This window comes from Stegastes partitus, unplaced genomic scaffold, assembly GCF_000690725.1.
Source record: "Stegastes partitus isolate 25-593 unplaced genomic scaffold, Stegastes_partitus-1.0.2 Scaffold37, whole genome shotgun sequence".
Taxonomy (NCBI): Eukaryota; Metazoa; Chordata; class Actinopteri; family Pomacentridae; genus Stegastes; species Stegastes partitus.
In genome coordinates this window covers 1-25,234 of record NW_007577768.1, presented here as the reverse complement: position 1 = coordinate 25,234, position 25,234 = coordinate 1, and the positions used below count along the sequence as shown (strand labels likewise).

At 41.1% G+C, this 25,234-nt stretch overlaps 1 protein-coding gene across 1 annotated transcript; it reads left to right on the top strand.

Annotated features, from left to right (window-relative positions):
• The first annotated feature begins 281 nt into the window (after positions 1-281).
• tbc1d9 (TBC1 domain family, member 9 (with GRAM domain)) lies at positions 282-24,921 on the top strand. Its single transcript, XM_008302520.1, has 21 exons — positions 282-1,047; positions 8,237-8,347; positions 10,460-10,578; positions 11,390-11,618; positions 13,033-13,294; positions 13,775-13,982; positions 14,695-14,901; positions 15,066-15,230; positions 15,473-15,623; positions 17,512-17,726; positions 17,827-17,944; positions 18,025-18,310; positions 18,466-18,595; positions 18,941-19,039; positions 19,311-19,379; positions 20,100-20,340; positions 20,513-20,578; positions 21,109-21,195; positions 22,246-22,314; positions 22,767-22,870; positions 22,955-24,921. Exons 1-21 carry the CDS (start codon positions 927-929, stop codon positions 23,738-23,740), a joined length of 3,843 nt encoding a protein of 1,280 aa, XP_008300742.1. The 5' UTR covers positions 282-926; the 3' UTR covers positions 23,741-24,921.
• The last annotated feature ends 313 nt before the right edge of the window (positions 24,922-25,234 follow it).

Sequence of the window (25,234 nt, the reverse complement as noted above, 5' to 3'; positions counted from 1 at the left end):
AGAGACTTACCTGAGTGGCAGTATTGGTGCGACCTTTGATCGGTGCTCCTCAACAACCTATAGACAAACAAAAACAATTGATTGTGCTTTGAGTGTGCGCAACTTGACGCAAACGTCCAGATTAAACAAACAAACGCAGATAATCTATCTTTATTTATGTTGGAACTAATTCATTCATTATTATTTCCTCGCGCGCGCCTCCACCACCCAGCTGACGTCGTGCGCGCGCTCCGTGACGCGTTATATTCCGCGTGCGGCGGCGGCGACGCTTCATCTGAGGAGGAGGAGGAGGAGGAAGGACCGCAGCGCTGTTTGTCGAGCCTCCTGTTCAAGTGTCGTCTTTATGCTTCAGTACACGGACGGACACCGCAGCCGTAAGGTCGAACGGACTCCATTCTGCCCGTTTTAGTCGGTTTTATCGGCGGTTCCTTCGCGAAACAACACCGCAGAACGAGCGCTGACCTGGATCGCACCTGCCGCGGAGCATTAACAACAAAGACTGATCCGGCGCTGCGCTTCACCCGAGCCAGTTTGCCTGCCGTCCCTCCGACGGATTCATCTACTTAAAAGCCCCTGGTGCACGTACGAGGCTGAAGCTGCAGGAGGAGGTTTGTGTGCACGGAATGTGGTGTTTGGACCTCCGTACTGCAGGCCGAACCTAACCGATCCGTGCAGGACAGGTTTAATTATAGCAGCGCTCTGCATGCGCGTCCTACTCGGACATCCAACACTAGGCGATATTTTAAGGGTCAAGAATCGTTCAGGAGAACATCAGGCCATTATTGGTGTTTTTTTCATTTTTTTATTGTTGTTGTTTTTTTTAAATGATCTAACAGTCCTTCCTGAACACAGTCACAGCAGTTTGACGGTCGCCGTCAGCAGCTGTCCGGTTTATTCAATGTTCCCGTAGAAACAAAAGCAGAATTATGTGGGTCAGTCCCGAAGATGTGCTGCTGGCAGGCGCGTTGTGGATCACCGAGAGAGCCAACCCATATTTCATCCTTCAGAAGAGGAAAGGCCACGGGGATGGAGGCGGAGGACTGGCGGGTGAGTCCCATCTCTGCAGCCGACTGTCATGATTCAAACACACTGAAAACACCAGTATTATGTTCTGATCCTTGGGCTAGTGGTGATGAAAGATAGATGTTGACTGCTTGGAGACAGTAGGAGAGACAGTGTGTGCTGGTGCTGGACATCAGAATACACATGGAAGGATAATGTGAGGGTCACATGACCAATCAGCTGTCAGGTGGCCTTTCACCTGAATGTGTGAGCTGGCAGAAGAGTTTACTAACTGATTTGTCCTCATCTTGTCAAACTTTGACCAAGTGTGCTGACAATCAAGCAAGCACATGTGAAAGGGCAAAGAGCTGCACCTATCCACCGTCTGAGAGCCACCTCATACACTGAGATATAAAATGAGTTTGAATACTCCTGCAGCATGTGAGGAAAATTACATTTCAGCCATTACAACAACACAAACTATTGCAGTTGTGGTTTGAGATGAGCAGCTGCTAATGGCTGTTGAGCCTCGACAACAGTGAATGTGTTTGACCACGAACCAGAAACCTGGTCTGTTTGCTTGCTCATGCTGAATCATTCCCCTTCTTCCTTCCCTCACTCCTCCTCCTCCGCCTGCTTTCTCTTGCTTATTCCTTCCAAAATGGGTCAAGCAGCAGCAGCAGCAGCAGCAGGAGATAACGGAACACGCTATTGAACTGACCGGCTAAGGTTCACAGTTTGACACCCTGTCCTGGTTCTCTCAGGATTGTGAAATTTCGGTTGCCCTGGACTCAGCAAGTAGATAAGACACAGCTGATCATCTTTAAGGCAATAAAGGAGTTTTTTTTAATATATTTTTTTGCAAATGAAGCAAATACATTTTATTGTTTCAGTTCTTATTATGTATATTTATATTTAGAAGCACTATGATGGCCTGGTTATCTTCCTGGGCCTGAAAAAATGCAGGTGTGCCCCTGTAACCACACATCTGCATTTTGTACAGTAATCCTTTGACAAATTATCAGATGGCCCCTAATTTGCGTGGGTAATTTGCTCCAATACAAACTAATTTGGAAATATGCTTCTTAAAGGATTTATATTAGCTTAAATATAAAATGTCTTGATGCTAAAACTACACGTCTAATAATCAGGTGATAAACCAGCATTGTGTATTGCCGCACAGTGAATCTGGGCCTTTGGGGAGCCTTGGTTGACTTTGATTCAGGACTGAACAGGAGGTGAGGTCTCTCTCAATGACTGGTCAGTGTCCTTTATCTCAGTTCCTGTTCCCTGCTGAGAATTTCTCACTTCATGTCACTCAGTGTCACTGCCAACTGAGCGTTAACACCAAAAACTGTGACAACAGTCAAATATTTGAGGACCAGTCGGCTTGAGAAGTGGGCGATACAGAGAATAGACTTTTCTCATAGCAGTGGCCTCATTTTCTCTCATGGTGATTTTTTAAATACTGTGTTAAAGTAGAGAGGTTTCCAGTTCTGCTTTGCATTGGAATACATAATACATACTGTCAGTCGCATATCTAGAGTTTAAGTACTAGGCAGTTCAGTTAAAAGATTGTTTTTCTGCACAGTGTCGCATAGTTTTGTTTATTATTTCTCCCGCCTGTATTTATCTGGAAACCATCTGGCCAACCACTAGTAACTTTTCTGAAAACACAATGGAGCAACCACTTATGGATAGAAAGGATGAGCAAGGAGAAATGTGTGTTTTTTTTTTTAGTGAATCCAGTAAATTAGATACAAATGAATGTACTTAATTACATTCATGCAAACATCTTGTAAATCCTTTATTACCATAAAACAACAGCAGCCTAATACCAGAGATATTAAAAAGGTTCCATGCTAAAGTGTTTTTAGCAAAATCCCTGATTGCAGTCAGACTTCTGTCATCTCACATCACCATCATATTTCCCAGCTGTAGTCTGATAAATAAAGGACAACAGTAAACATTAAGGGTTTGGTCAGTTCCTCACTCCTCATATTACAAAAACATGACACTGGTTACAAATTTAGAATATAATATTGGTAATATGACCTTCTTTTATATTAATAATTAGGCATGCAGCCTCTCCTCAGTCTCTGGTGAGTTCTGGCTGTGGCAACACAAAGCGTGCTAAGTGGTGCTGGGGGATGATGTCATTGTTATGTAAAAGCTGAGCTTGCTTACTTGCATTGTGTGCCAGTTGGCACTCAGCACCCAGTGGCACTGGCACGGCCCTCAAGCCGTTCTTCCACGAAAAAGGGAAGCCATCGACAGCACCAGGATGGAGCATTTTACCCAGCCAGATACAAATCGAAAGCATTTTCAACTTCACAGAGTTGGAGCACCAATGTCCAAGCTGGCACAAGGCCAATGAGTGTCGGTGGAAAACAGCGAATGTGTGTTTGCTTGATGAACTCATGCTCTTTCAGAAAACTGTAGCATCTTGTGGAGCTGCAGGTGGCAGCGTGGTGAAGTACGATGGCTGCTTAAGCAGTTGCAGAATTTATGCATTGTGTGCATGGCAACTGACAAATAATGAAAGGCGGGGAGTGTGTAGGATGTGATGTTCTGGTCATATGTGCATCCTTTGGACAAAATCTTCTCAATCTGACAAGTCAAGGCATCCTCTCCTGTAGCTGTAACTAAAGATAGACAAACCCTCCGTGGCTTCACCCATAGGTCATGTGCACTGTGGTTTTGAAGCTCGGTGTGGTGGCTCTGACTGTTGCTATCTTGGCAGCGCCAGACTCCTCCGAAAGACTGAGTCGTCCAAAAATGAGCAAAGAAGTGCAAACAGTCCCAGTCCATGGACATTACTAAGACAGCACCCATCTGTAATTCAAAGCGTCCACACCCTTAATTATGCATAACTTCATGCCTTATACAATTTAAATGGGTGAGTATGTTAAATTGCATTTACAGTTGTCATGAATGAGGAAACTGCCTATAGAGACCAAAACCTTTTTCTGTACTGCGCCATAGACATGTTTATTCTGCTGTGAAGTTGGATATTTTAACATAAGGGTCTATTGGAATTGACTTACTTTTGAAGCCAGCCTCAAGTGGCCTTTCAATGAACTGCAGTTTTTGGCACTTCTGCACTGGCCTAATTTTTAGCCCCAGGATGCTGCTTGATCCTCTCTCCAAACGGGCTCAGTTCCATATTTCACACAAAAATACACAACTAGGATCCTCCCAACACCTCAGTGGTGTCTAAATCTACTGTAGCTTTCCTTTAAAAAACCTATGTAGTTAAGAATATCGTGCAATGTGGTAAACAATTGTCAATGTTTCACCAGTCTAGGAATCTTCATGAGGTTGAAAGCAGGTCACAAGATGACTAACAAAAAAAGGATTAAGTTGAGGACCTATTGAGCTAAACAGTTCATACATGTGTTTTTAAATATATGTACATACACGTACTATTTGACCAAACAATGCTGCAAATAGCTTTTAATGACAACTTAGTGTATAATAATATAATTCTAATAGTGTTTACATCAACAGTATTGTGTCTGATATTGCAGAGGTACAGCTGCAGGAATTTATTTACACAAAGTCTTACATCTTAGTTTCCTGCATTTTCTAAATGTGTAAATGATTCATGTTCAGTACGGAAGTGTGAAATGAAAAATGCACAAACAAAACCTCTATTCATCAGGCTTAAAAGTAAACTCAAGATTCAGGCTATTGTGTTATTTGTTGCACAACTTTGCACAAAGATGCTTATAACCTAAAATTGCACAATAATTGGAGTCAGAGTACAGCACATAATCATAATCCAGCGGGTAATGTTTGCCTGCAGTTCAAAGTGTTGTGTATCAAACAGACATCTGTCCTTTGTAGGTTAAATCTGTTATCTGACGCAGTTGTGGTTTTTTAATCTGGGGGAGATTGTGGTCTTTTCAGGTCTCAGTGTAATCGCTGTAAACATCACACCGCAGCAACACCCATGCCCTAAAGCTGTGGGTTTCCTTTCTTTCTTTTTTTTTTTTTGAGAGCATAAACAATAGAAAACAAGTAGCTTGTTTTCCACACGCTGTCGATTTGCTTTCCTGTTCTTCCAGTAAGTGAAAACACTAATGTTTCAGAGAAGGTGATTTGTGTTGCCCCAACAATCGAGATCTCTGACTGTGTCCTTGTTTCAGTGCAGACAAGCACAAAGAATCACATGATTTTATAGCTTGTTCTGCTCAGAAGGCGTCTGCTCGCTTAAATGCGTTTTCCAGCCACACAGATGTAATAAACCGATAATGTACCATTACAGCTGCTTTGTTTCTGGGCTTGTGTTGTCTTTGTTTTGCACACCCACTCATTCGATGTGTGGACAGAAAATGTTACTGTAAAGGCAGAGGTGGAACAAGTCGTCACGTGGATTTGAGAAGTTCATGCTGCGGAGACTTCTGATGTTTAGGGTAGCGACAAACTTCAGCTTCAGAAGACAAGAAATAACTACTCGCTCATCTTTAGACATTGGCCAAGTTTTGCTAGAACTCTCAACTGAATATGCAACGATGTGAACAAACGCTGTCTGTTTGATGTTTCACTTTTAGCATTTGCACAAACGGAGGAACAGGTGATTTCACACACTTGGTGGTCTCACCTATGTTTCCTGCGTTAAACCTCGACTCGTGCTTCGCAGACTGAACCCTTTCACCTCCAAAGTGCAACTAAGATCCAAATGTGTTATCGTTCATTTAAGTTTCAACCACAAGCCTGCAAGAAACGGCGGTAGATTCTCACACTTCAGTATTTGACGCAGTTTTTTTTTTTAAAGGAAGCACCACCAGGGTAGTGGATCAAAGTCCTCTTTGAGGTCGACGTGCGAGTACCAGTTATGACTGTCTTTTGAACCTTGTGATGTTCTTTTGTCAAAGAGGAACTTGTCCTTCGTGTTATAACACTCATTTGTTTGCCTCAAAGGACCAAAATGTCACGCCGCATTATCCCCTTAGTTTCAGTGTGTTTAAGACTCCGGCTGATCGCCTCTTTATTGACTTCTTAAGCTCTGTGAATAAATCTGTTGTCTGTTTATTTGTGTACGCATGCTGGCTCTCGTGAAATTGTTCTGACACATGACCAGAAGGCATCAGTTACATTTTGTAACAGTCACCACTAAGTGTAACTACATAAGCAAAGAACTGTTAATTTTTTAGCAATTTCTGTCAGATCTACAAGGTATTTATTGAGGCCTGACTTCCTTTTACTGTTGTTTTTCTTGAGAGTTCAGTGGTACAAAGTGGCAAGAGGAACTAATAAAAAGGATTGTAAAAAGGAAGGAATTTACATGAGGAAAGAAACTAGAGAGGTTGGTGAGTCTGAGTCCCTTCTATTGTTTCTGTCTCTCCTCAGACTTTTTCTCCCCCTGACAATAAGAAAACAGTTCAGCTTGCCTCGCTTGTCTTGTCTCCTCTGTCTCCCCTCCTCCCTCCCATCCAGTGTCTGTGTGACTCATGCTGTGTTCGCGTTGACGAGCTGCAGAACAAAAATAACCTGCCTCTCATAGCAGTTGAACGTATACCCACCGCGAATCTGGGAGAATATTTCTTGCAACAACAACAGCTGCACAGATGCTTGAAAAATGTGTTTTTATCAGTAAGTTGGCAATTTTGCCTGCTGCATTTTTCTAAATTGCAAGTGATTGCGTTTCTACCTTTTAATTAGGAACACTTAGACTATTTATAAGCCTCTGCGGCCAAAATCTGGCTGGTGAGTCAAATCATTATCAAAGTAATATTGCCACTGAAGGCCTCCCTCGCTGTTAATAAGTCATTAATTCAGGATTCTTACGACAACCTGTTAAATCTGCAGTTGCAACTGTTAATGAGTTGTTGAAGGTGCCCTGTCATGTTTACATCCAAACACAATCCAGCATTTCTCACCAAAAGACACTGTGTGTATCCCTGAGGCCTAATTAACATAATGAGTGGATTTCTTTTACATTAAAGCATTAGCAGAGTTGAATTTATTAAAAATGTAAAACCTGCGTTGTTGACGTCTAAATTCACTCACTAGCTGTCTTCTTCTTTCTTGCCATTTCGGGGGAATTTCCACATTTCTTGACACATTGTTTCCACCTTTCCATTACTGGAATGATGTGAACCCTTTAGGAAGAATGTGTTTCATCACAACGTGTCATCTGCAAGCACGTCCACAAACAGAAGCTCATCAATACAATGCAGGATTCTGATGCACATGATGCACTTTTTTTGGGGCCAAATTTTCCATTGAAGTGGTCGACAGGATGGATTAAAGGAACACAAACGTTGTTTAGTTTTGCACAAAAAGGGGAGAGACAGATCAATAAAACAATGGTCAAAAGCAGAGTGGCGCAAATCAAGATATCCTGCCTTTTAGGTCGCATTATGGTCCACCCTCCAACCCGCCATGATTTATGAAGCAGCTTATGGTTTAAAAAAAACTCTGGTCTCTAAGCTCACATTGAGATAACTCTAGTGCTTATTTTCTCAGCTCCTCCAGATCCACAGAAGACACACAGCTGTTTTTAAGGTCTACCCCCTTTATAAAAGGGTCTTTCTCCTTTTAAAGGTCATTAAAAGTTAAAAAAAAAAAAGAAAAAGAAAAGAAACAAAGCTGGACGAGGATAAATACAAATCAAGGTTATTTCGTACTACCTGGCAAACAAATAGGTTCACACTAATGGAATACAACCAATCTATAAATTATTAACTGATTTTATAAACCGCTAATGAGACCATTAGTTAGAGTTCATGAATGCTTCATGTCGAATGACTCATTTAGAAAATGTGGTTGTTTGCAGTCATTTATCACAGTCCCTAATCAGAATAATGAAACCCAGAGGCTACAACGTGTAGATCACATGGTTAGCAAGTAAAACCAGGACATTTAATGTAGAGCAGAGATGTTGGAGCCAATGGATGTTTTTCATACTCTCAAATCTTAAAACACAGGACTCCATAGTTTCCCACTTTGCTTCAGCATAACACAATGGTATAAATGCATCAGTGCATTTCATTTGTAAAGCATGTCATGGTTGTTCATGGTTGTTACATGTCTGTTGGGACTTTTGTCTCACAGATGAACTAATTTATAGGTTCACTTGTGACATGAGTTACCATTAAAGAGCTTTTATTGTCTTTGGACAAACAAGTTTCTTTCTTCAGCATTTCTTAGAAAATTCTCTGAAGCGCAAAAGTTTATTTGTTGGTGATTATTCTGTCCTCAATAACAGTATTCTTGGCTCTTGCAGGTTTGCTTGTTGGGACCTTGGATGTCGTTCTGGACTCGAGCGCTCGGATGGCCCCATATAGGATCCTCTACCAGACTCCTGACTCTTTAGTTTACTGGATCATTGCTCATGGTATGTGCACCTTTAGCCCTGTGAGAAAATACACAAAAGTAAAGCAGGGACATCTTAGCAGGGATGGGGACCCCTTTGTAATTTTACCCCTGCTCATCCCTCCCCCAGCTTCAACGCAACACATGATGTTCTAACATCCTGCCTTTTCCCATGTCAGCTGCTGAATGCCAAGCATTACATCATGCCCCGGTGGTTTTTAAAGGAGCGGGTGCAGGAATCAACGTTTTTCATCTAATCACTCGATTCATTATGATTTTTGTGTCGTCAGCTCGTCTTCACAATAGCGTAATCTGCATGTTCTCCTCTCTGCAAACTTCCATTCACTCTTTGCCATTTTCAGGAGTGCGAGTGCTTCGTAGACAGTCTGCAGCAGTAAATCATGCAAATTAGCAGCAACACTCCAGATTGATTTGAAGCAGCACTCTTTTCTGCACCGTCATTTGTACTGTGCCATTAAATATGAAAAAATTCCAGCTACATGTTGAGTTGAACTAATCCCGAGGCAATTATTTTCATTATTGATTGATTGCAATTTCCTGAAACCCTCACTGATGTACTCAAACTGCTTGTTTTGTCTGACCGGTAAACCCCGAGTTGTTCAGCTTACACACACAGAAAACCAGCAAATTATCACAACTACGAGGTTAGAAGCAGTGAATCTGAGGCACATCTGTCTGGAAAAATACTCAGTTGAAATTATTGGTGACCAAAATGTAGCTGATTAGTATTTAAGAAATTGGTCAATAGACTAATTATTTCATTTCTACCATAACTATTTAGTGAAAGATAACTACAGAGGCATTCTGCACTGAGTCAGCCTGAAAATGGAGTACATATCTGCTTTAACTGCAAACTGAAAGGCAGAAAAATCTGAGGCACTTTGAGGACATAAATAAGCTTTAAAGCTGTTGTTGGAAACTTGCTTTTTATTATTTTTGGCTTTGTAGAGCACAAGTCTCCTCTGTGTTACAATTTTGATGTGAACTCCTGCACATTAACATTATGAATACACACAGAAGTGTCCGACAGTAGCTTTTGGCAAGCTTTCTGTGTGCTACCATTATTTGTGTACAGTCATTGTATATATTAAGGAATTGTCACAACTTTGGGAAATGCATTGAAGTTAATTAGAATGATGAAAAAGATAGTTAAGAATCAGACTTCTGTAATTAGCTGAAGTTTTGCATTTATTGACAAAGACAGTCTGTTTGTGTGTACGCATGTATTTCATTTAGCTTTCTACCAACATGCAAATATGGACAGTTTTCCCATTTGTGTTCTCTATCTGAAATGGAAGCCTACAAAAAGCTGGCTTGGCTTTGAAATGGCATTGGCTCCCCTCGCCTCGCCTCTTCTCCTCCTCCTCCTCCTCCTCCCCCCCTCCCAGTCCTTAATATCCTCCTCCCAGAGATAGCAGGAGAGTGGAGCAGTCTGGCAGACGTGGCTAATGCAGTCAGTGTGCACTCACTGAAGCAGTGTGGAGGGATAATGGTTCACAGTGGCGGCCATGACTGCAATCTATTTCTCCCGTGGCCCAAAAGATCCATGTTAATCTCACGCTGCTCAGTGATAACAAAACAGTTATTTTTAGTGTTGCTGTTTAGAAATGAAAGGGAGGATACACATTTAATTATCGTCTTTGTTGTTGTTGTTGTTGACTTGATACGTTTGCCCTCATTAACCTGTCCTCCATTTCCACATAAAATGCACTACATGCACTTTCTCAAAGCCCAATGTGATGTCTCTGAACTGTTTTTTCTCTAATGAGCCCTCTAACACCCCAATTTTGAATTTACTATCATAGATATAAAATACAAATATATTCTTATCTTTTAGACAGCAACAACTGCAGACTTTTCGACTGAAATGAAATGAAAAAATCATAAAATTATTACTGATAAATGTTCTGTCTACTAATAAATTAAGCAAATGATTGTTTTAGCTCTACTCTGCTTCTACAAATTAAGAGTTTATTGTAAATATTTGAGCATCTCTAAAACTTACACATATGGTTGCGACACTGTGCCACTATATTACCTCTGAAACATTACACCTTCACGCTCCTCCTGTTAACTTGCTGCCTCTGACTTCCCCGTCCTCCCACCTCTGCAGGAACCTCCCGTAAAGAGATCACAGAGCACTGGGAGTGGCTGGAACATAACCTGCTGCAGACTCTGTCCATCTTCGAGAATGAAAACGACATCACGACCTTTGTGAAAGGAAAGGTGCAGGTAAGAATGCTCGCTGTACAGTCAGAGCCTCAGTTTGGTGTTTGGATTTTATTTCCATAGAATTTCTATGAGAAATTTAGATGGAAATTTTGACTTTTGTATGTATTTGTTGGACTTTCAGAGTAAATAAAAAAGCACATAAAAAACGTTTACAGGTGGTGGATCAAAAATATATCAAAGGTTATAATGCTCATATGTCAACCAAATACTAAAATGTATTACATATCAACAAAATTCTCCTAAAATAAACTGTCAAACAACTGCCAACACTAGCTTACATATGCAAATGCAAAACAATAAGGGAAGCAAAAACTAATGTGCACATGAATTGGGACCAGTCCAGTTTTCTAAAACTTTCTTGTTTGAGCAGTATGCCTTCGCTGTTTGAGATTAAGGTGTGCCATAACATCCTCCAGCCAGCACTTATGAGATGGCAGCGCGGTCAGTAGTTCAGAGAAGGCTGCATCGGCAAATTGGATCTTTTAGTTCCCTACGAGCTCCCAGGAATGGCCTTCAGAGGATCAGGTTTCATTTGAGGGGTATTAAAAATCCACACACAATAGTCTCCTGACACAGACCTTAAACTATTCACCTGCTCCTGGAAAAAAAAAAAAAGTTTGGTGAAATTAACTGGCAAGATGGAGCCAGTGAAGTGCAGCAGCTCCTGTCCGACTCATAAAACAACGTGGAACTTGACATTTCAGCTCTTAACTATACAACATCAATCAGTTAAACCACTGCGGCTCTTCACTTTACAGTCACAGTTTTTCACGTTGCAGCTCATTACCTCTCTTGTCTCGTCTTTCTGCAGGGCATCATCGCAGAGTACAACAAGAACCACGATGTCAAAGAAGACGACGACACGGACAAGTTCAAGGAGGCCAGCGCTAAGTTTCGGAAGCTGTTTGGGATGCCGGAAGAGGAGAAGCTGGTCAACTATTACTCCTGCAGCTACTGGAAGGGGAAAGTGCCTCGACAGGGGTGGCTCTACCTCAGCATCAACCACCTCTGCTTCTATTCCTACTTACTGGGAAAAGAAGGTTGGATATTATCTCTTCACATTCTGAACACACACACACACACTTGTTTAGGGCGGTTACTTCTATTTTCTATTCATCTGCTGTTTATTTAGTCATTTAATCAATTGCTTGTGTGGTCTGTAAAATGTCAGATTATAGTGAAAAACCTGAATTTACTTGATCCCAATCTTCAAATGTGTGGTTTGTTCAACATACGGTTCCAGATCCCTCAAAATCCACTTTACAGTAATATAAAAGCAGAAAAAAAGGCAGCAAATCCTCACACTAGAGACTTGGGAAACAGAAAATTTTTGGCATGTTGGCTGGAAAAGAAACTGATTATCAAAATACATGCCGATTATTTTTCCACCAGTCCACAAATCCATCAATGTAACAAGTTTAACTCTATACGGTTTCATTAAGCACAATTCTGCTTATAATGATGTTTTTGCTTTCTTTCAATTTTGGTTTTGCTGATATTTAAAGCAAAATCAGTGTGCCGACACGGGCAGCACAATGTTTGTGCAGAAACTGGATTTTTCATAAATCCACCGAGTCACAGCTTATGTACTCTTACAGCTTTGTCTTGTGAGGCAGCTGGATTCTTGCTTGATTCATGAGGTCATGAGAGAATCCATCTTGACAGGCTTCAAGCTTTATGCTTAGGGCTGATTCACACAGTTATTCGGACCGCTCAGCATCCTGTAAGTAACCACCAGGCAGAATGGGCAAGTTTGAGGTGTGATAACAGAAGAAGTTTGCCCATGAAGACAGGTGGTTCATCTAATTACCTGCCTAGCATTTTGGGAAAATGCCTGCACTTTTTCAAACTGTTTCCAAGGATGTCTTTTCAGATCTGACATTATCTGATGTGTTAGGTTACCTCCTGCTCATATTGTGTAGTGTTTTATATGATAGCACTGAAATACAAATCCAGAAAATATGAAAAACAAAAAAGTTTCTGGAGTTTGTTTTGTCTTTAAGAACCTTCTTTTGCCTTGAAGTGAAAGTGCCTTTGTATCTCTCTGCTCGATCTTACCGCACTTCTGTGTTATCACGTGAACTGTCAAACCCTTTTCACGCTTCGGATTTTTGAGGTTGTTAGAGATTGTTATCTTTTGATGAAGGAAAAAAGTAGCAGCAGTCAAGTGAATTAGGTTGTCTACCCCCCACATGCTTTATTACTTTATCAAAGGGACCTTGATGTGAGGATTTCTGAAGAAGTCTTCTGAAGGCTATATTTATTTGAGATGTTATAGAGCAGTAAGCCATTACACCTGTCAGTACTACCTATCAAACTGCGCATCGTTGTAGTATTCTTTTTGTATTCGTCTCAAAGTGAAAACTTTCTGACATCTCAAACCTTCAGGGCTCCCATAGTCCACCGATTTGTCTTATCTCACAATAAATCTGTCTGTTTCTCTCTCACTGTTAGCCAAACTGGTGGTACGTTGGGCAGACATCACCCAGCTGGAGAAGAGCGCCACCCTCCTCCTGCCTGACGTGATCAAGGTGAGCACCCGCGCCAACGAGCACGTCTTCTCCGTCTTCCTCAACATCAATGAGACCTTCAAGCTGGCGGAGCAGCTGGCCAACATCGCCATGCGGCAGCTGCTCGACAACAAAGGCTTCGAGCAGGACCGCTCACTGCCCAAGCTCAAGAAGAAGTCGCCCAAGAAGGTGTCGGCGCTCAAGAGGTAGGAGCCGGTGCCAAGTGGAAACACTTATCTGCTCATTAATAATAAATCCCGCTTTTACATGTTTACGGCGTGTGGTCGATTGAACATTAATGTGTCGGCAGCGAGGTCGATCATCTAAAGTTACCAACAACATGTAACATGTATGAGCACAGTGGTGCAAGTTTTGGTTTCACAGTTTAACTGCAGGAGAGCAACAACTGTGTGTTATAAGACACAACGGTGCAGTGAATTTAAATTCTAGTAGGTCTCTGTGAGCCCTTAAAATGGCCTCAGTTATGTTTGTTCAGTACAATTTATATAAGATGTGCTGCACGTCCGTGGCTGTATGACGGTTTGCATAACACTTTACTATATCTACACAGATAGTCCACTGGATAGATTAACTCATTCATCCAGACTGTGAATAAAACTACTCTGCTATATCTAAATGTTCATGTAAAAGTCTATTATCTAACATGAGAGTTTTGCATCTTTTAGAGATCTGGACGCAAGAGCAAAGAGCGAGCGTTACCGTGCGCTTTTCCGTCTGCCCAAAGATGAAAAACTGGATGGACACACAGACTGCACTCTGTGGACTCCCTTCAACAAGATGCACATCCTGGGACAGATGTTTGTTTCCACTAACTACATCTGCTTCACCAGCAAGGAAGAGACGCTATGCAGCCTCATCATCCCCCTACGTGAGGTGAGGAGTCTGTTTATTAGCAGCATGCAAAGCTGTATGGTTTGCAAATAAATGAAACAAGTGGGAGCTCAAGTAAATCATATGTGAATATGCTGGATTGTGTTTGATTATGCAGATAAGAGAGGGGTTGTCACTGCCCATCTGCTTTGGAAAGATGCATACACAGTGTACGAAATTCAGCTGTCGTGCTGAATCACAGTTCATCCGTTTCGTTTAGTTGCGCCAGCTATTTATACACCCAGTACTGAGTTTGTGTATAAAGTCCTCAGTAAGTTCAAGTATCTACTGGATAGTTTCAAACATGTGCTTTACCAAATCATGTGGTTGCACCATTTATGAAGCGTCTTTAGCTAGTTAAGACTTCACGAAATTGGTTGCTAGGTAACACCAGCAGCACCTTCCAATCATAAGCAAACATGTGAACAGCAAGTAACTGCAGCATCACAAGCTGTAATATGACTCGGAAAAATAAATCGAACGGGGTAAAATAACATACTTCTAGCGACTAAAATAACGTATATCCTGTGTTAATTTGAGGTTAAATTTGTGTTTTTCATAAATGTATGTGGAGAAATTAATGCAGTTTTCAAATATGAGGAAATTGATTTCCATTTAATAAACACTTCGATGACAGACGCTTCACACATTTGGTTTCCATGATGCTTGTCATGTTATTACGCTCACATTGTGAATGTTTTCTGTCGTCCTGCAGGTGACAATCGTGGAGAAGGCTGACAGCTCCAACGTGCTGCCCAGTCCGCTCTCCATCAGCACTAAGAACCGCATGACCTTTTTGTTTGCGAACCTGAAAGACAGAGACTTTCTGGTGCAGAGGATCTCCGACTTCCTGCAGCAAACCACCTCCAAAATCTACCTGGAGAGGGAACTGAACGGCAGCCTCAACAGCTCAGACGATGAGGTAAGAGTTGCTCAAACTGTTTTTCATCTACAGATATAAAAATGTGTTATTATGTAGAGAGTTTGCTCCCCCACCAACATGTGCTGCCCTAAACATCTCATTTACGGTACCTGTATAGAAAACAGTGAATTGTCTTTTAAAGCCTGATTGTGCCGTGTCTCCAGGTTTACTCCCAGCATGGATCTCTGCTCTCCAGCAGTCCGCAGCACAGTTTGGGTTCAGAAAGCGAGCGTACGTTCAACCTGAACGACAGCAGCGTGCCCACAGCCACACAAGCCCTCATGACCATGTACCGCCGCCGCTCACCTGAGGAGTTTAATCCCAAACTGGTGAGTTAAATAACACACTGTCAAATACAATGAAAAGCATTTTATCTTGTCAAGCGTGCAATGGCCACATAGTAATACCTACTAATGCAGTCATCTATCTGTCTGTTTGCATTGAAGGGTATTAGCAATCGTGGATTGTCACGTCTATTATTGGCATTTTCATAGTATTACTGTGCATGGAAAATGAAAATGCATGCAAGATTGCCACCAGCTGCATGTAATTGTTTTCCCTCTTTGCACAGGCGAAGGAGTTCCTGAAGGAGCAGGCGTGGAAGAACCACTTCACCGAGTACGGACAGGGAGTGTGCATGTACCGCACGGAGAAGACCAAGGAGCTCGTTCTCAAGGGCATTCCCGAGGGCATGAGAGGAGAGCTGTGGCTGCTTTTCTCTGGTGAGACCTGCAATACACACAATTGCAACACACAAATCATTACAGGTTGCCTGAGAGACCACACCCTGCATACTACGTGCTCAACATAACATCACATGATAAATATTTAATGTAGGTGTAGTTAATCCACCTCACCCTGTTCGACAAACACACAAGATAAGGCTTTCAGTAGCCACTGTGACACATAAACATGCAGAAATAAAGCTTGTTTTGTTTCTGTCTTTTACTCTGAGGTAAATATTTAGTGACAAATATGGTTGTGTAGCTTAAACTATTCTTGTCTCGAAGGCCTGCAAACACATGATAAAAATGCATTATATTTATGCATCTTTATTAATAGCACAATATTCCACAGATGGTTTAGAGTGAAATTGTTTTACATTATCAGAGTCTGCATCGTACTTACATCCCTTTCATGTGCAAACCTCCATTTAAAATGCACAAAAGCATTTGCATGATCACCCTTTTCAAAGCAGCTGACGGTAGAATGGTTTAATGAGCTGAGATGAAAGTCCAAGAAAACGATTACTTTATAAGTTAAATCTGGAATATTATCACACTGAATTCCAGATGTTAATATACAGCATCCAAATATACTTTCAAGAGCAGATAGTGATGAATTTGCATGTCAGGAGCAACTGAAATTACATGGACACCTACTGTATGAGCAGTTATTTTCAGTCAAGGGTGCAACTAACCCTAACATTAGTGAATTACACATAATGTCTATTTTAAGTTGACTGATTCTGATGTACTCAATAATGCTGCTCTTTCTCGTAAAGTACTCAGCTGGCCACACATTTGCATTAATTCAGTTGAAGTGTATTAATGTCCAGAGGTAATATGGTTTGGAGATTTGATTAGACCACATTGCTCTTACTTGAAGCAGTATGTAACAACTGGTATATTCTTTTTATCTGAACTCAAAATTATACGGAGGTCTGTGACTTTCACTCTGTCACAACATGACCCATATTTAGAGGTATGCTCGCAAGACTTCACAAGCTCAGTCATGTGTTGCACCGCAGCAGCAGCTTGTAGTCGTCTTCACCTGAGCAGATGTGGGTCACGACCAACCCCCTTTGTCACTCCTGTGTGACCTACTTGTGGCTCAAGCTGCTTGTTGTCATCGCTGCATTGTTTCCACCGCAGTCACGTTCGCCTGCATCTCCTCAAATTAGTTTCCTTTACACTAGTCTCCCTTGAGAAAAAAAACATTTACCATGCTTTATTAAAACAATCAATTGCTGCCAAATTTGTGTCTCATTTTAGAACAAAGGGTGTTGAAACCAGTTTGGTGAGAATTTGTACTGTGGCAAGCTTCCAGTAAACACGTTTACTGAAGCATGTGCTGAACTGTCTCATCTGCACTGTTCGTATCTATGAATGTTTCATGTTTTTAAATATCTAATAACTGTTAAAAACTAAGGGGCTCAACGTACAGAAGAAAACTTGTCCAAAGCATTAAATTACCACTTTTCAAGATTTGGTTCTATGTTCTCTTAAGAAATGCAAAAGGAATTGAAGCATTTTGTTCTAAAACATGAAAGACAGAGAAGCTACTGTATCACATCTGAGTTTAGATGCCATGATGGTTATGTAATCTGTTAAAATATTGTAATTATTACCTTTTAATTGTAGTTTCTTCATGCCACACTTATTATGGTAGTAAATTTGTATTCTGTTTTGTGTTTTTTTTTTAAAGTTAGTCAACCATGCATCCTCAGCCACTTTAATTCCCATTAAAATTCAGTTAATGATTTCAATATTTAATGACACTTTAGTGTGTAGTCGACCACATCACAGACTGTAACCACAGATTTTGCTCATTTTTGAGATTTACTTACAATCTGCGTTCAACCTTTAACCTTTAAACTGTTTTCTGTAGGGGCGATCAACGAGATGGCCACTCACCCTGGATACTATGAGGACCTGGTGGAGAAATCGATGGGCAAATACAACCTGGCAACGGAGGAGATCGAGAGAGACCTGCACCGCTCTCTCCCCGAGCACCCGGCCTTTCAGAATGAGATGGGCATCGCTGCCCTCCGCAGGGTCCTCACGGCCTACGCATTCAGAAATCCCAACATCGGATACTGTCAGGTGCGCGTGCTGTTGTTTTCATTCCCACATGAAGTGGAAGAAACCTGGCAGTCCTTGACAATACTTGATCTTTTTGATCCTCTCTGTGTTGATTCCACAGGCCATGAACATTGTGACATCGGTGTTGCTGCTTTACGCCAAAGAAGAGGAGGCTTTCTGGCTGCTTGTGGCGCTCTGTGAGAGGATGCTGCCGGACTACTACAACACCAGAGTTGTAGGTCAGTATCTGCTTTTGGCGTTGATAGTGTTTGATTGGTGTTTTCTGCTTCTCTGACATAATCCTCTCGTTCTCCCCCAGGAGCTCTAGTCGACCAGGGCGTGTTCGAGGAGCTCGCCCGCGAGTACGTTCCCCAGCTGTACGACTGCATGCAGGACCTGGGAGTCATCTCCACCATTTCTCTCTCCTGGTTCCTCACCCTCTTCCTGTCCGTCATGCCGTTCGAGAGCGCCGTGGTGGTGGTGGACTGTTTCTTCTACGACGGCATCAAGGTCATCTTTCAGCTGGCGCTCTCAGTGCTGCACGCCAACATCCACCAGCTGCTGGGCTGCAAGGATGACGGGGAGGCCATGACCGTCCTGGGCAGGTAGGGAGGGGTTAAAGACATTATGGCTCATCTTTTAGTGGTTTTTACTGTAGTGTTAAGTCATTTTTTTTCTCATCATTCTTAGTTTTATTAACTCTCCTCACATCCCTGCCAGACATCTTGACCATTTTGGCACCACATGTTGTATATTGCAGGTACTTGGACAGTGTGACCAATAAGGACAGCACCCTCCCTCCCATCCCTCACCTGCACTCCTTACTGACTGATAACGGAGAACCACATCCAGAGGTTGACATCTTCAAACTTGTCCGCAGCTCTTATGAGGTATTAAACCTGGATTATAATCAGGTTTTGGTTCTATGGAAAATAAATAATCTGAATTTTATATGTGACTCTTTTAAATCATATGGTTTGTCTCCAGTTTATCTGCCGTTTTATCATCAGTCTCTTGTGCTTGTTTCTGTGTTAGCGATAGAGCTGTGTGTTCTCAGTTTGAATGATTCCTACTTAAATGTAATTTAAATGTCACTGAGATGCCCAGCTGTCTCCTCGCTATCATGCAGTTATCTCCAGTCGTCTTTGATGTTTCCACTATAATAACGGAGCACTGCCACAGCCGAGTTGACCTACATTTCTCAGTGTTTGTCCCTTTTTTTTCTTTTGTGCTAGAAATTTGGCTCCATTCGTGCGGATGTGATTGAACAGATGCGTTTCAAACAGAGGCTGAGGGTCATCCAAACCATCGAAGATACGACTAAACGCAATGTGGTAAGGACTTAATCTTGCAAATACTGAATTTAATCAAACTGTTAATGGCATGCAAATAGTCGGTTGTTACTAGAATGTTGCTGTTGTTGCAACTCTGTTGTGCAAATAGCAGAACAGTACACAGGCAACTTGCCAACCTCAGAAGTCTCTTATCTGTGCAAGTCAAAGAAGATTTGATCTTGAGTCATTATTAGACTGTCTGCTCCACATTCACACTTTACATTACTCAGTCTCTTCTATTTTTACTTAATGCTGTTATATAATGTTTCAGGTCAGAACTATTGTAACAGAGACTGCCTTCAGCATTGACGAGTTGGAGGAGCTCTATGTGCTCTTCAAGGTGAGTTACAAGTCAGACAATAAATATTTCCAAAAATCTACTGAAATGTTTGAATGTCTTAAGCTGTGCCAGGAATCTTGGCATTTTCTGCTTTAGCGATGAGCTGTTTTTGTGTCACAGGCCTGTATTAACAACTGGTAGAGATTAATTTGCTAATTAATCGATGGCATAATGTTAGGAATGATTTTTTCAAAAGTTTAAATATTTTTTACTTTCAAAGTCTCTGATGTACTTTGCAAACAAAACAAAAATAGATATGTTAATGGTTTTTGCTTATTTGGCAAGTTGCATCCATCTTTTTGTTCAGATTTTGTACAGGACTCTATGTAATATCCATTTTTTTCAACACATTGAAGAATCTGTGCATTTTCAGTATTTTCAGCACATGGAGGGATCTGCAATACTGAAGCTGTTCTATTTATAGAATAACAATGTGCAATATCGTTATTTCCACATTCAGAGGAATTTGTGCAATATTTAGATTTTTTTTCGTAGAAGAATCTTGACAATATCAACAGTACTTGTATTTCTTGTTTATTTTTTGTACTTTTACTACAGTTTTGCACTTTTCCCTTTGCTGCTGTAACACTTCAAACTTCTCAGCTGTGAAATTATTACAAGAATATCTTATCTTAAGCTCAGCAAAAAGCAGTTCTGTCCTTGTGTTTGCTACAGTTCTGTTTAACATTTACATTTACATTTAAATGGTCCTTTCCTCAGGCGGAGCACCTGACCAGCTGCTACTGGGGCGGCAGCAGCAACCCCACCGAGCGCCATGACCCCAGCCTGCCGTACCTGGAGCAGTACCGCATCGACGTGGAGCAGTTCAAGGGCCTGTTCAACCTGCTGTTCCCCTGGGCCAACGGAGCCCACTCTGACCCCCTGGCTGTGCGCTTCTTCCGTCTCCTTGACCAAAACGGAGATGCCCTCATCAACTTCCGCGAATTTATCAACGGCCTGGGTTAGTATGGAGAGCCTGTGGTGTGTGTGTCCTTGTAAATATTCTGTAGTGTTCGGTTAATGGTCTGTGACGTAACAACCCTCAGTTGACAAATGGATGTTTAACGCAGTGTTGGTTCCAAATTAAGATGATCTATTACATGGAGGTACTTAATGTGTCTGATGTGTTGTAGGTGTTCTGTGTCACGGGGATCTCACCGAGAAACTCAAGCTCCTCTACAAGATGCACGTCTTACCTGGTGAGTGCATGTGGCTGCACTTCAGTGATCTTGGAAAGTCGTCTTCCTGAGAACTACAGAAAATATTTCATTTCAGTAGAGCAGATTTATTAGCTGTACAGAAAATGTTCAGCTTTATGCTTGTTGTCTCACTTCACTGGCTAAATCATTTTCTGAGGATTTCCTTTATGAGACCCGCTTTTGACATAAATCAGAACCTGAAAATGCTATTCACTGTATTATAATTCAAGCTCTCAGCTTCATGCAAACTCAGGTCTGACTTTGCATAACATTTTAACAATTGAATAAGCCCATTGTCACAGCATTACAGCAGTCAGTATTAGAGGAAGAGTTGCTTTTACAAGGCTTTCATGGACTGATCCCAAAAATATTAAGCAGGCAATTCATCAAAGGTAACTTTATGGTTACATTATTATGCAGTTCAATTTTAAAATGCTGGATACAAATGATGAATAACATGGCAAAGAATGGCTGACACAGTGTTTTCACAAGCCAAATTAAATTTGGACTCTTTGAATTCTTTTCAACAGAGTTCACTCATGAACAAGAAGAACCAGATTCTGCCTTTGAAGCCACTCAGTACTTCTTTGAAGACATCACTCCAGAAACATCCATCGGTGAGATTAATTATGTGTTGTGTTTACTACCATATCTACACTGCTCACACTGCAGGGAGAGTAAGATGATATAACAACACATTTATTAATATATCAGCATTAGTTTAAAACACACGTTCCTGCACTGTAAATATAGATATAATATATTTTTTCCACTGTCCTTTCCAAAATGGTGACATTTTGCCGCCTCCTTGTACACCATCCTGTACTGCTTTAGACAAACTGAAAAACATCTGGGAGAAAAATTAACTTGGGTAATAAAAACCAATATAACTTTATATTTAGCCCAATTCAAGCAAAGTCAAGACACTTTAAATGCTTTGATGTGCAGTTTATAGAAAATGTATTGTGCTTAATTTGACTTGCAGCAGCAAACACTTGATGCCATTTAATGACACATAGCTGTTAGTGAGAATTAAATTCATTTCTTCTCACTGACTATTACAAATCACACAACGCAGCTACAATGTGCTTATGAAAATGTTTTCCTTATTACAAAGCATTGGGACTCCATCTTTTTTTCTTTTTTTTTAACTTTATATTGCAAAATGCCAGACATCCTGTCATTTGTTTTGCCGTAACATAGGATTGTTATCATTGTATTTGCAATGAATGCAATCTGTGTTTTGGTAGCATTAACCTTGAAATCACATGAAGCCATTACTGTTCATACCAATAAAATTACACAATACAATCGTAGGCACAATAACAAGTGTGTGCACATTTTAAGTGTAGAATTACTTGTGAACTACTGCAATTACTGTTGATAAAGTTTGATATCAAAAACATTGTGCTAGCTTTCCTTTGCTTACATATGGAGGCACTGATGATGGAGAAATACACTATATTAGGAAGTAAATACTATATATATATATATACATACACACACACAGTAATATATATATATATACACCACCGTCTATACAGTGTGGAGCTGGATGTCCAGTCTACCTACAGAAAGCTGATAATCACATCTTTTTACCATAACATTTGAATTTTTAACTGAACAAATGTTAATGTTTGACCTGGATCACCTTCTTTTCCTCTCAGGCCATGACTCTAAGTGCCGGAGTGAGAAGGACGATGGTTTTGTCAGAGTTACATTCAAAACTGAGAAAGGTAAGCAACACAGTCACATCTATGACAAGAAATCTGATTTTAAAAATGTAATGCAACATGCTTTATTGACATTTAGTCTTGATTAGCATCCAATAACCAATCTTTACCTGCTCCTGTTTTCTTTACACCAAATTTTGATGATCGGAAATATTATCTTCATAGACTGCAAATGAACAGTAGTGATTGTATATCTAATGAGAAATATCCTAATTTCCAGTGGATGCCTGAAACAACATGCTTATATTTTGATTGTGATATTAGCAATAAGCTTCTTTTGCAAAACACTGCTGTCAAGTAAGATTTCTGTTACAATGAAAAAGAGACTAAAAGTGTGGCACTCTAAGAACTAGAAAAACTCTGAAACAGCATTTATGTCTTCAATTTTATGGTGTTTTTACCCACAACTGAATTTGTCTTTGTAACTGAAACACTCCATTTTATTTTTTTTGCAGTGAAGAAACAGAACAATCCTGATTATCGCCATTACTTGAAACTGTGGAACCAGGAGACGAAACCTAAACGAGAAAACACAAAAGACCTCCCAAAGCTCAATCAGGTAAGACCTGATCTGCAGCACGGATTTGTGTAACCAGTAGAAGCACAACCATCAGTGACCCCTTTTAATGTTTCTGTCCTGCAGAGCCAGTTCATCGAGCTTTGCAAGACCCTCTACAGCATGTTCAGCGAGGATGTTGCAGAACAGGAGCTCTACCACGCTACAGCGACTGTCACCAGCCTGCTGCTGGAAATGGGAGAAGTGGGAAAGCTCTTCTCCTCCTCTATCAGGAAGGACCACAACCTGGAGGGCAGATCAGAGCCTAGCATGTGTATGAGAGACGTCTCAGATCCCAAAATCAGCCAGGAGCCTGAGGATCTGGGAGACGTTTTTGGCCCTGCAGATCTGGAAGACAAGTCGAGCCCCTGCGAGGAGGGAAAAGGGGATGAAGCAAGCGAGCAGCTGCCACCGATGCAAGACATCAAGCTGGAGGACTCGTCTCCTAAGGACACGGGCACATCGTCTGCCATGCTCATCTCGGATGACGAAACCAAAGATGACACGTCAATGTCATCTTACTCGGTGCTCAGCGCCGGCTCCCATGAGCTGGATGAGAAGCTGCAGTGTGAGGACATTGCAGACGACACAGTGCTGGTGCGCAGCGACAGCGGCTCCAACGGCGGAGGAGGCGGCCGACCTCACGGCAGCGGGCCTCACGACAGAGGGCTGCCTCACAGCACCAGCATTGACAAAGACTGGGCCATTACGTTCGAGCAGTTCCTGGCCTCCGTCCTCACTGAGCAGGCTCTGGTGCATTACTTCGAGAAGCCAGTGGAGGTGGCAGCTCGTATAACTAACGCCAAGAATGTGCGTAAAGTTGGGCGCCCCCTGCTGTCAACAAGTGACTATGAGATCTCGCTGTCTGGGTGAGGTCTCCGAGCAGGTTTCACTGGAGGACTTGTGCTGTTCTAAAAAGGAAAATGTGATTATCAGTCAGTGGTGTTTTTGAGGAGAGTAAAGGTAAATGTAAGATGTGAGTGTATGATAGTTGAGTGAATGTGACCAAAACTGCTCTTGGCAATGTATTTTACCAGAAATTAAAGACTTTTACTGTAACAATCACTAGATTCTGTCCATCTAGGAGGGAACAGGACATTAATATTATGGTTTGCTCAGAAGAAATCAGCGTGTCCATGTAGTAGCTGTACTTTATAAGACATTATGCATAGGTGTTAATATTGTAATCTCTAGTACTCTTATGCTATATGTAGATGTAAATGTCCACAGATACTGTACAGCTCCAAACTGGGATATTGAGTCTACAGTACGTACAATACGTACGATCACCTAACTTCATATCAGGTCAAACTGTTGCTTCGTTACTTTACAGTTTCATTCGCTGCTAATCAAGACTTTTTGTTTTTGTTGCGAATTGGATGAAAATATGGAAGAATACAAAACAAAGCTGTGAAAATTCAATGGTAGAGTGAATTTTCACGTGTTATTGTGTAAACTCTCTTCAGCTCCACTTTGGCAAATCAAATACTGTCTTTTTCACGCACAAACCTGTGACCTCCTGGATATTCACCCAAAAAATAAATAATGTTCCCTCTAATTATAAAATAGTCCAGTTTATGATCTCCAGTCATGATTAATAGTTGCAAACAACTTGTACAATAACAATAGGAGGAAAAGAAAAAAATGATACAATCACAGTTTCCTTGACTGAGAAGAAAAACCTTCAGACAAAAAAGATTTTGAACGTTCCTTAAATGAAGATGGTTACACTAAAATGCTGTAAGAAGGTGCACTTTCTTTGTTTACAACATAATGTGATCCACTAATATGTGTTTGCTTGCCTTTTGCCTAGCTACTGTTGTCTGCACTCCAAACTTCAAATGCTTCTGTTTTTGTTTTGTTTTTTAATGTTTTTATCTTTTTGCTCTTTACATTTTTATGTTGCTTTTTTTTTTTTTTTTTTTTTTAAGTTGTTCTCACGTGAATACTGTAAAAAATCCAGGTGTTATTACTCTGGATCCTGATGCATTGTGTATCACTCCATCTAATTAAAATTACAGTATGATTGATTCAATGCTGCACAGTAAAACGCCTCCAGCCTTGTTTTTCATTGACTTCATCAAAGCCTTTATGACGGAGAACACTGAGTCTTGCTGCCATCTGCTGGCAGATTGTTCAGCTCCACCAACCTCTCTCCCAAAGACACGCATTTTAGCCACATGAGATGTAGTTTGATGATACAAAACATAATTTGACTTATAATAATAAAAATTTCAACCTCAACTTTCTGTCTCACAGGCACATTTATATATATATATATATGCTGCAGCAAGTAGGGGTCCTCGGACCCTAATAATAATAATCACAACGGTTACAATAGGGTCCTTGCACTGGTGTGCTCGGACC

Excerpts from the sequence above, each read along its gene's own strand:
- tbc1d9 (XM_008302520.1), top strand. The coding sequence starts at position 927 with ATGTGGGTCAGTCCCGAAGATGTGCTGCTGGCAGGCGCGTTGTGGATC. Across the intron at positions 18,596-18,940 it reads TTGTCCGCAGCTCTTATGAG|AAATTTGGCTCCATTCGTGC; the intron begins GTATTAAACCTG and ends CTTTTGTGCTAG. Across the intron at positions 22,315-22,766 it reads TACATTCAAAACTGAGAAAG|TGAAGAAACAGAACAATCCT; the intron begins GTAAGCAACACA and ends TTTTTTTTGCAG.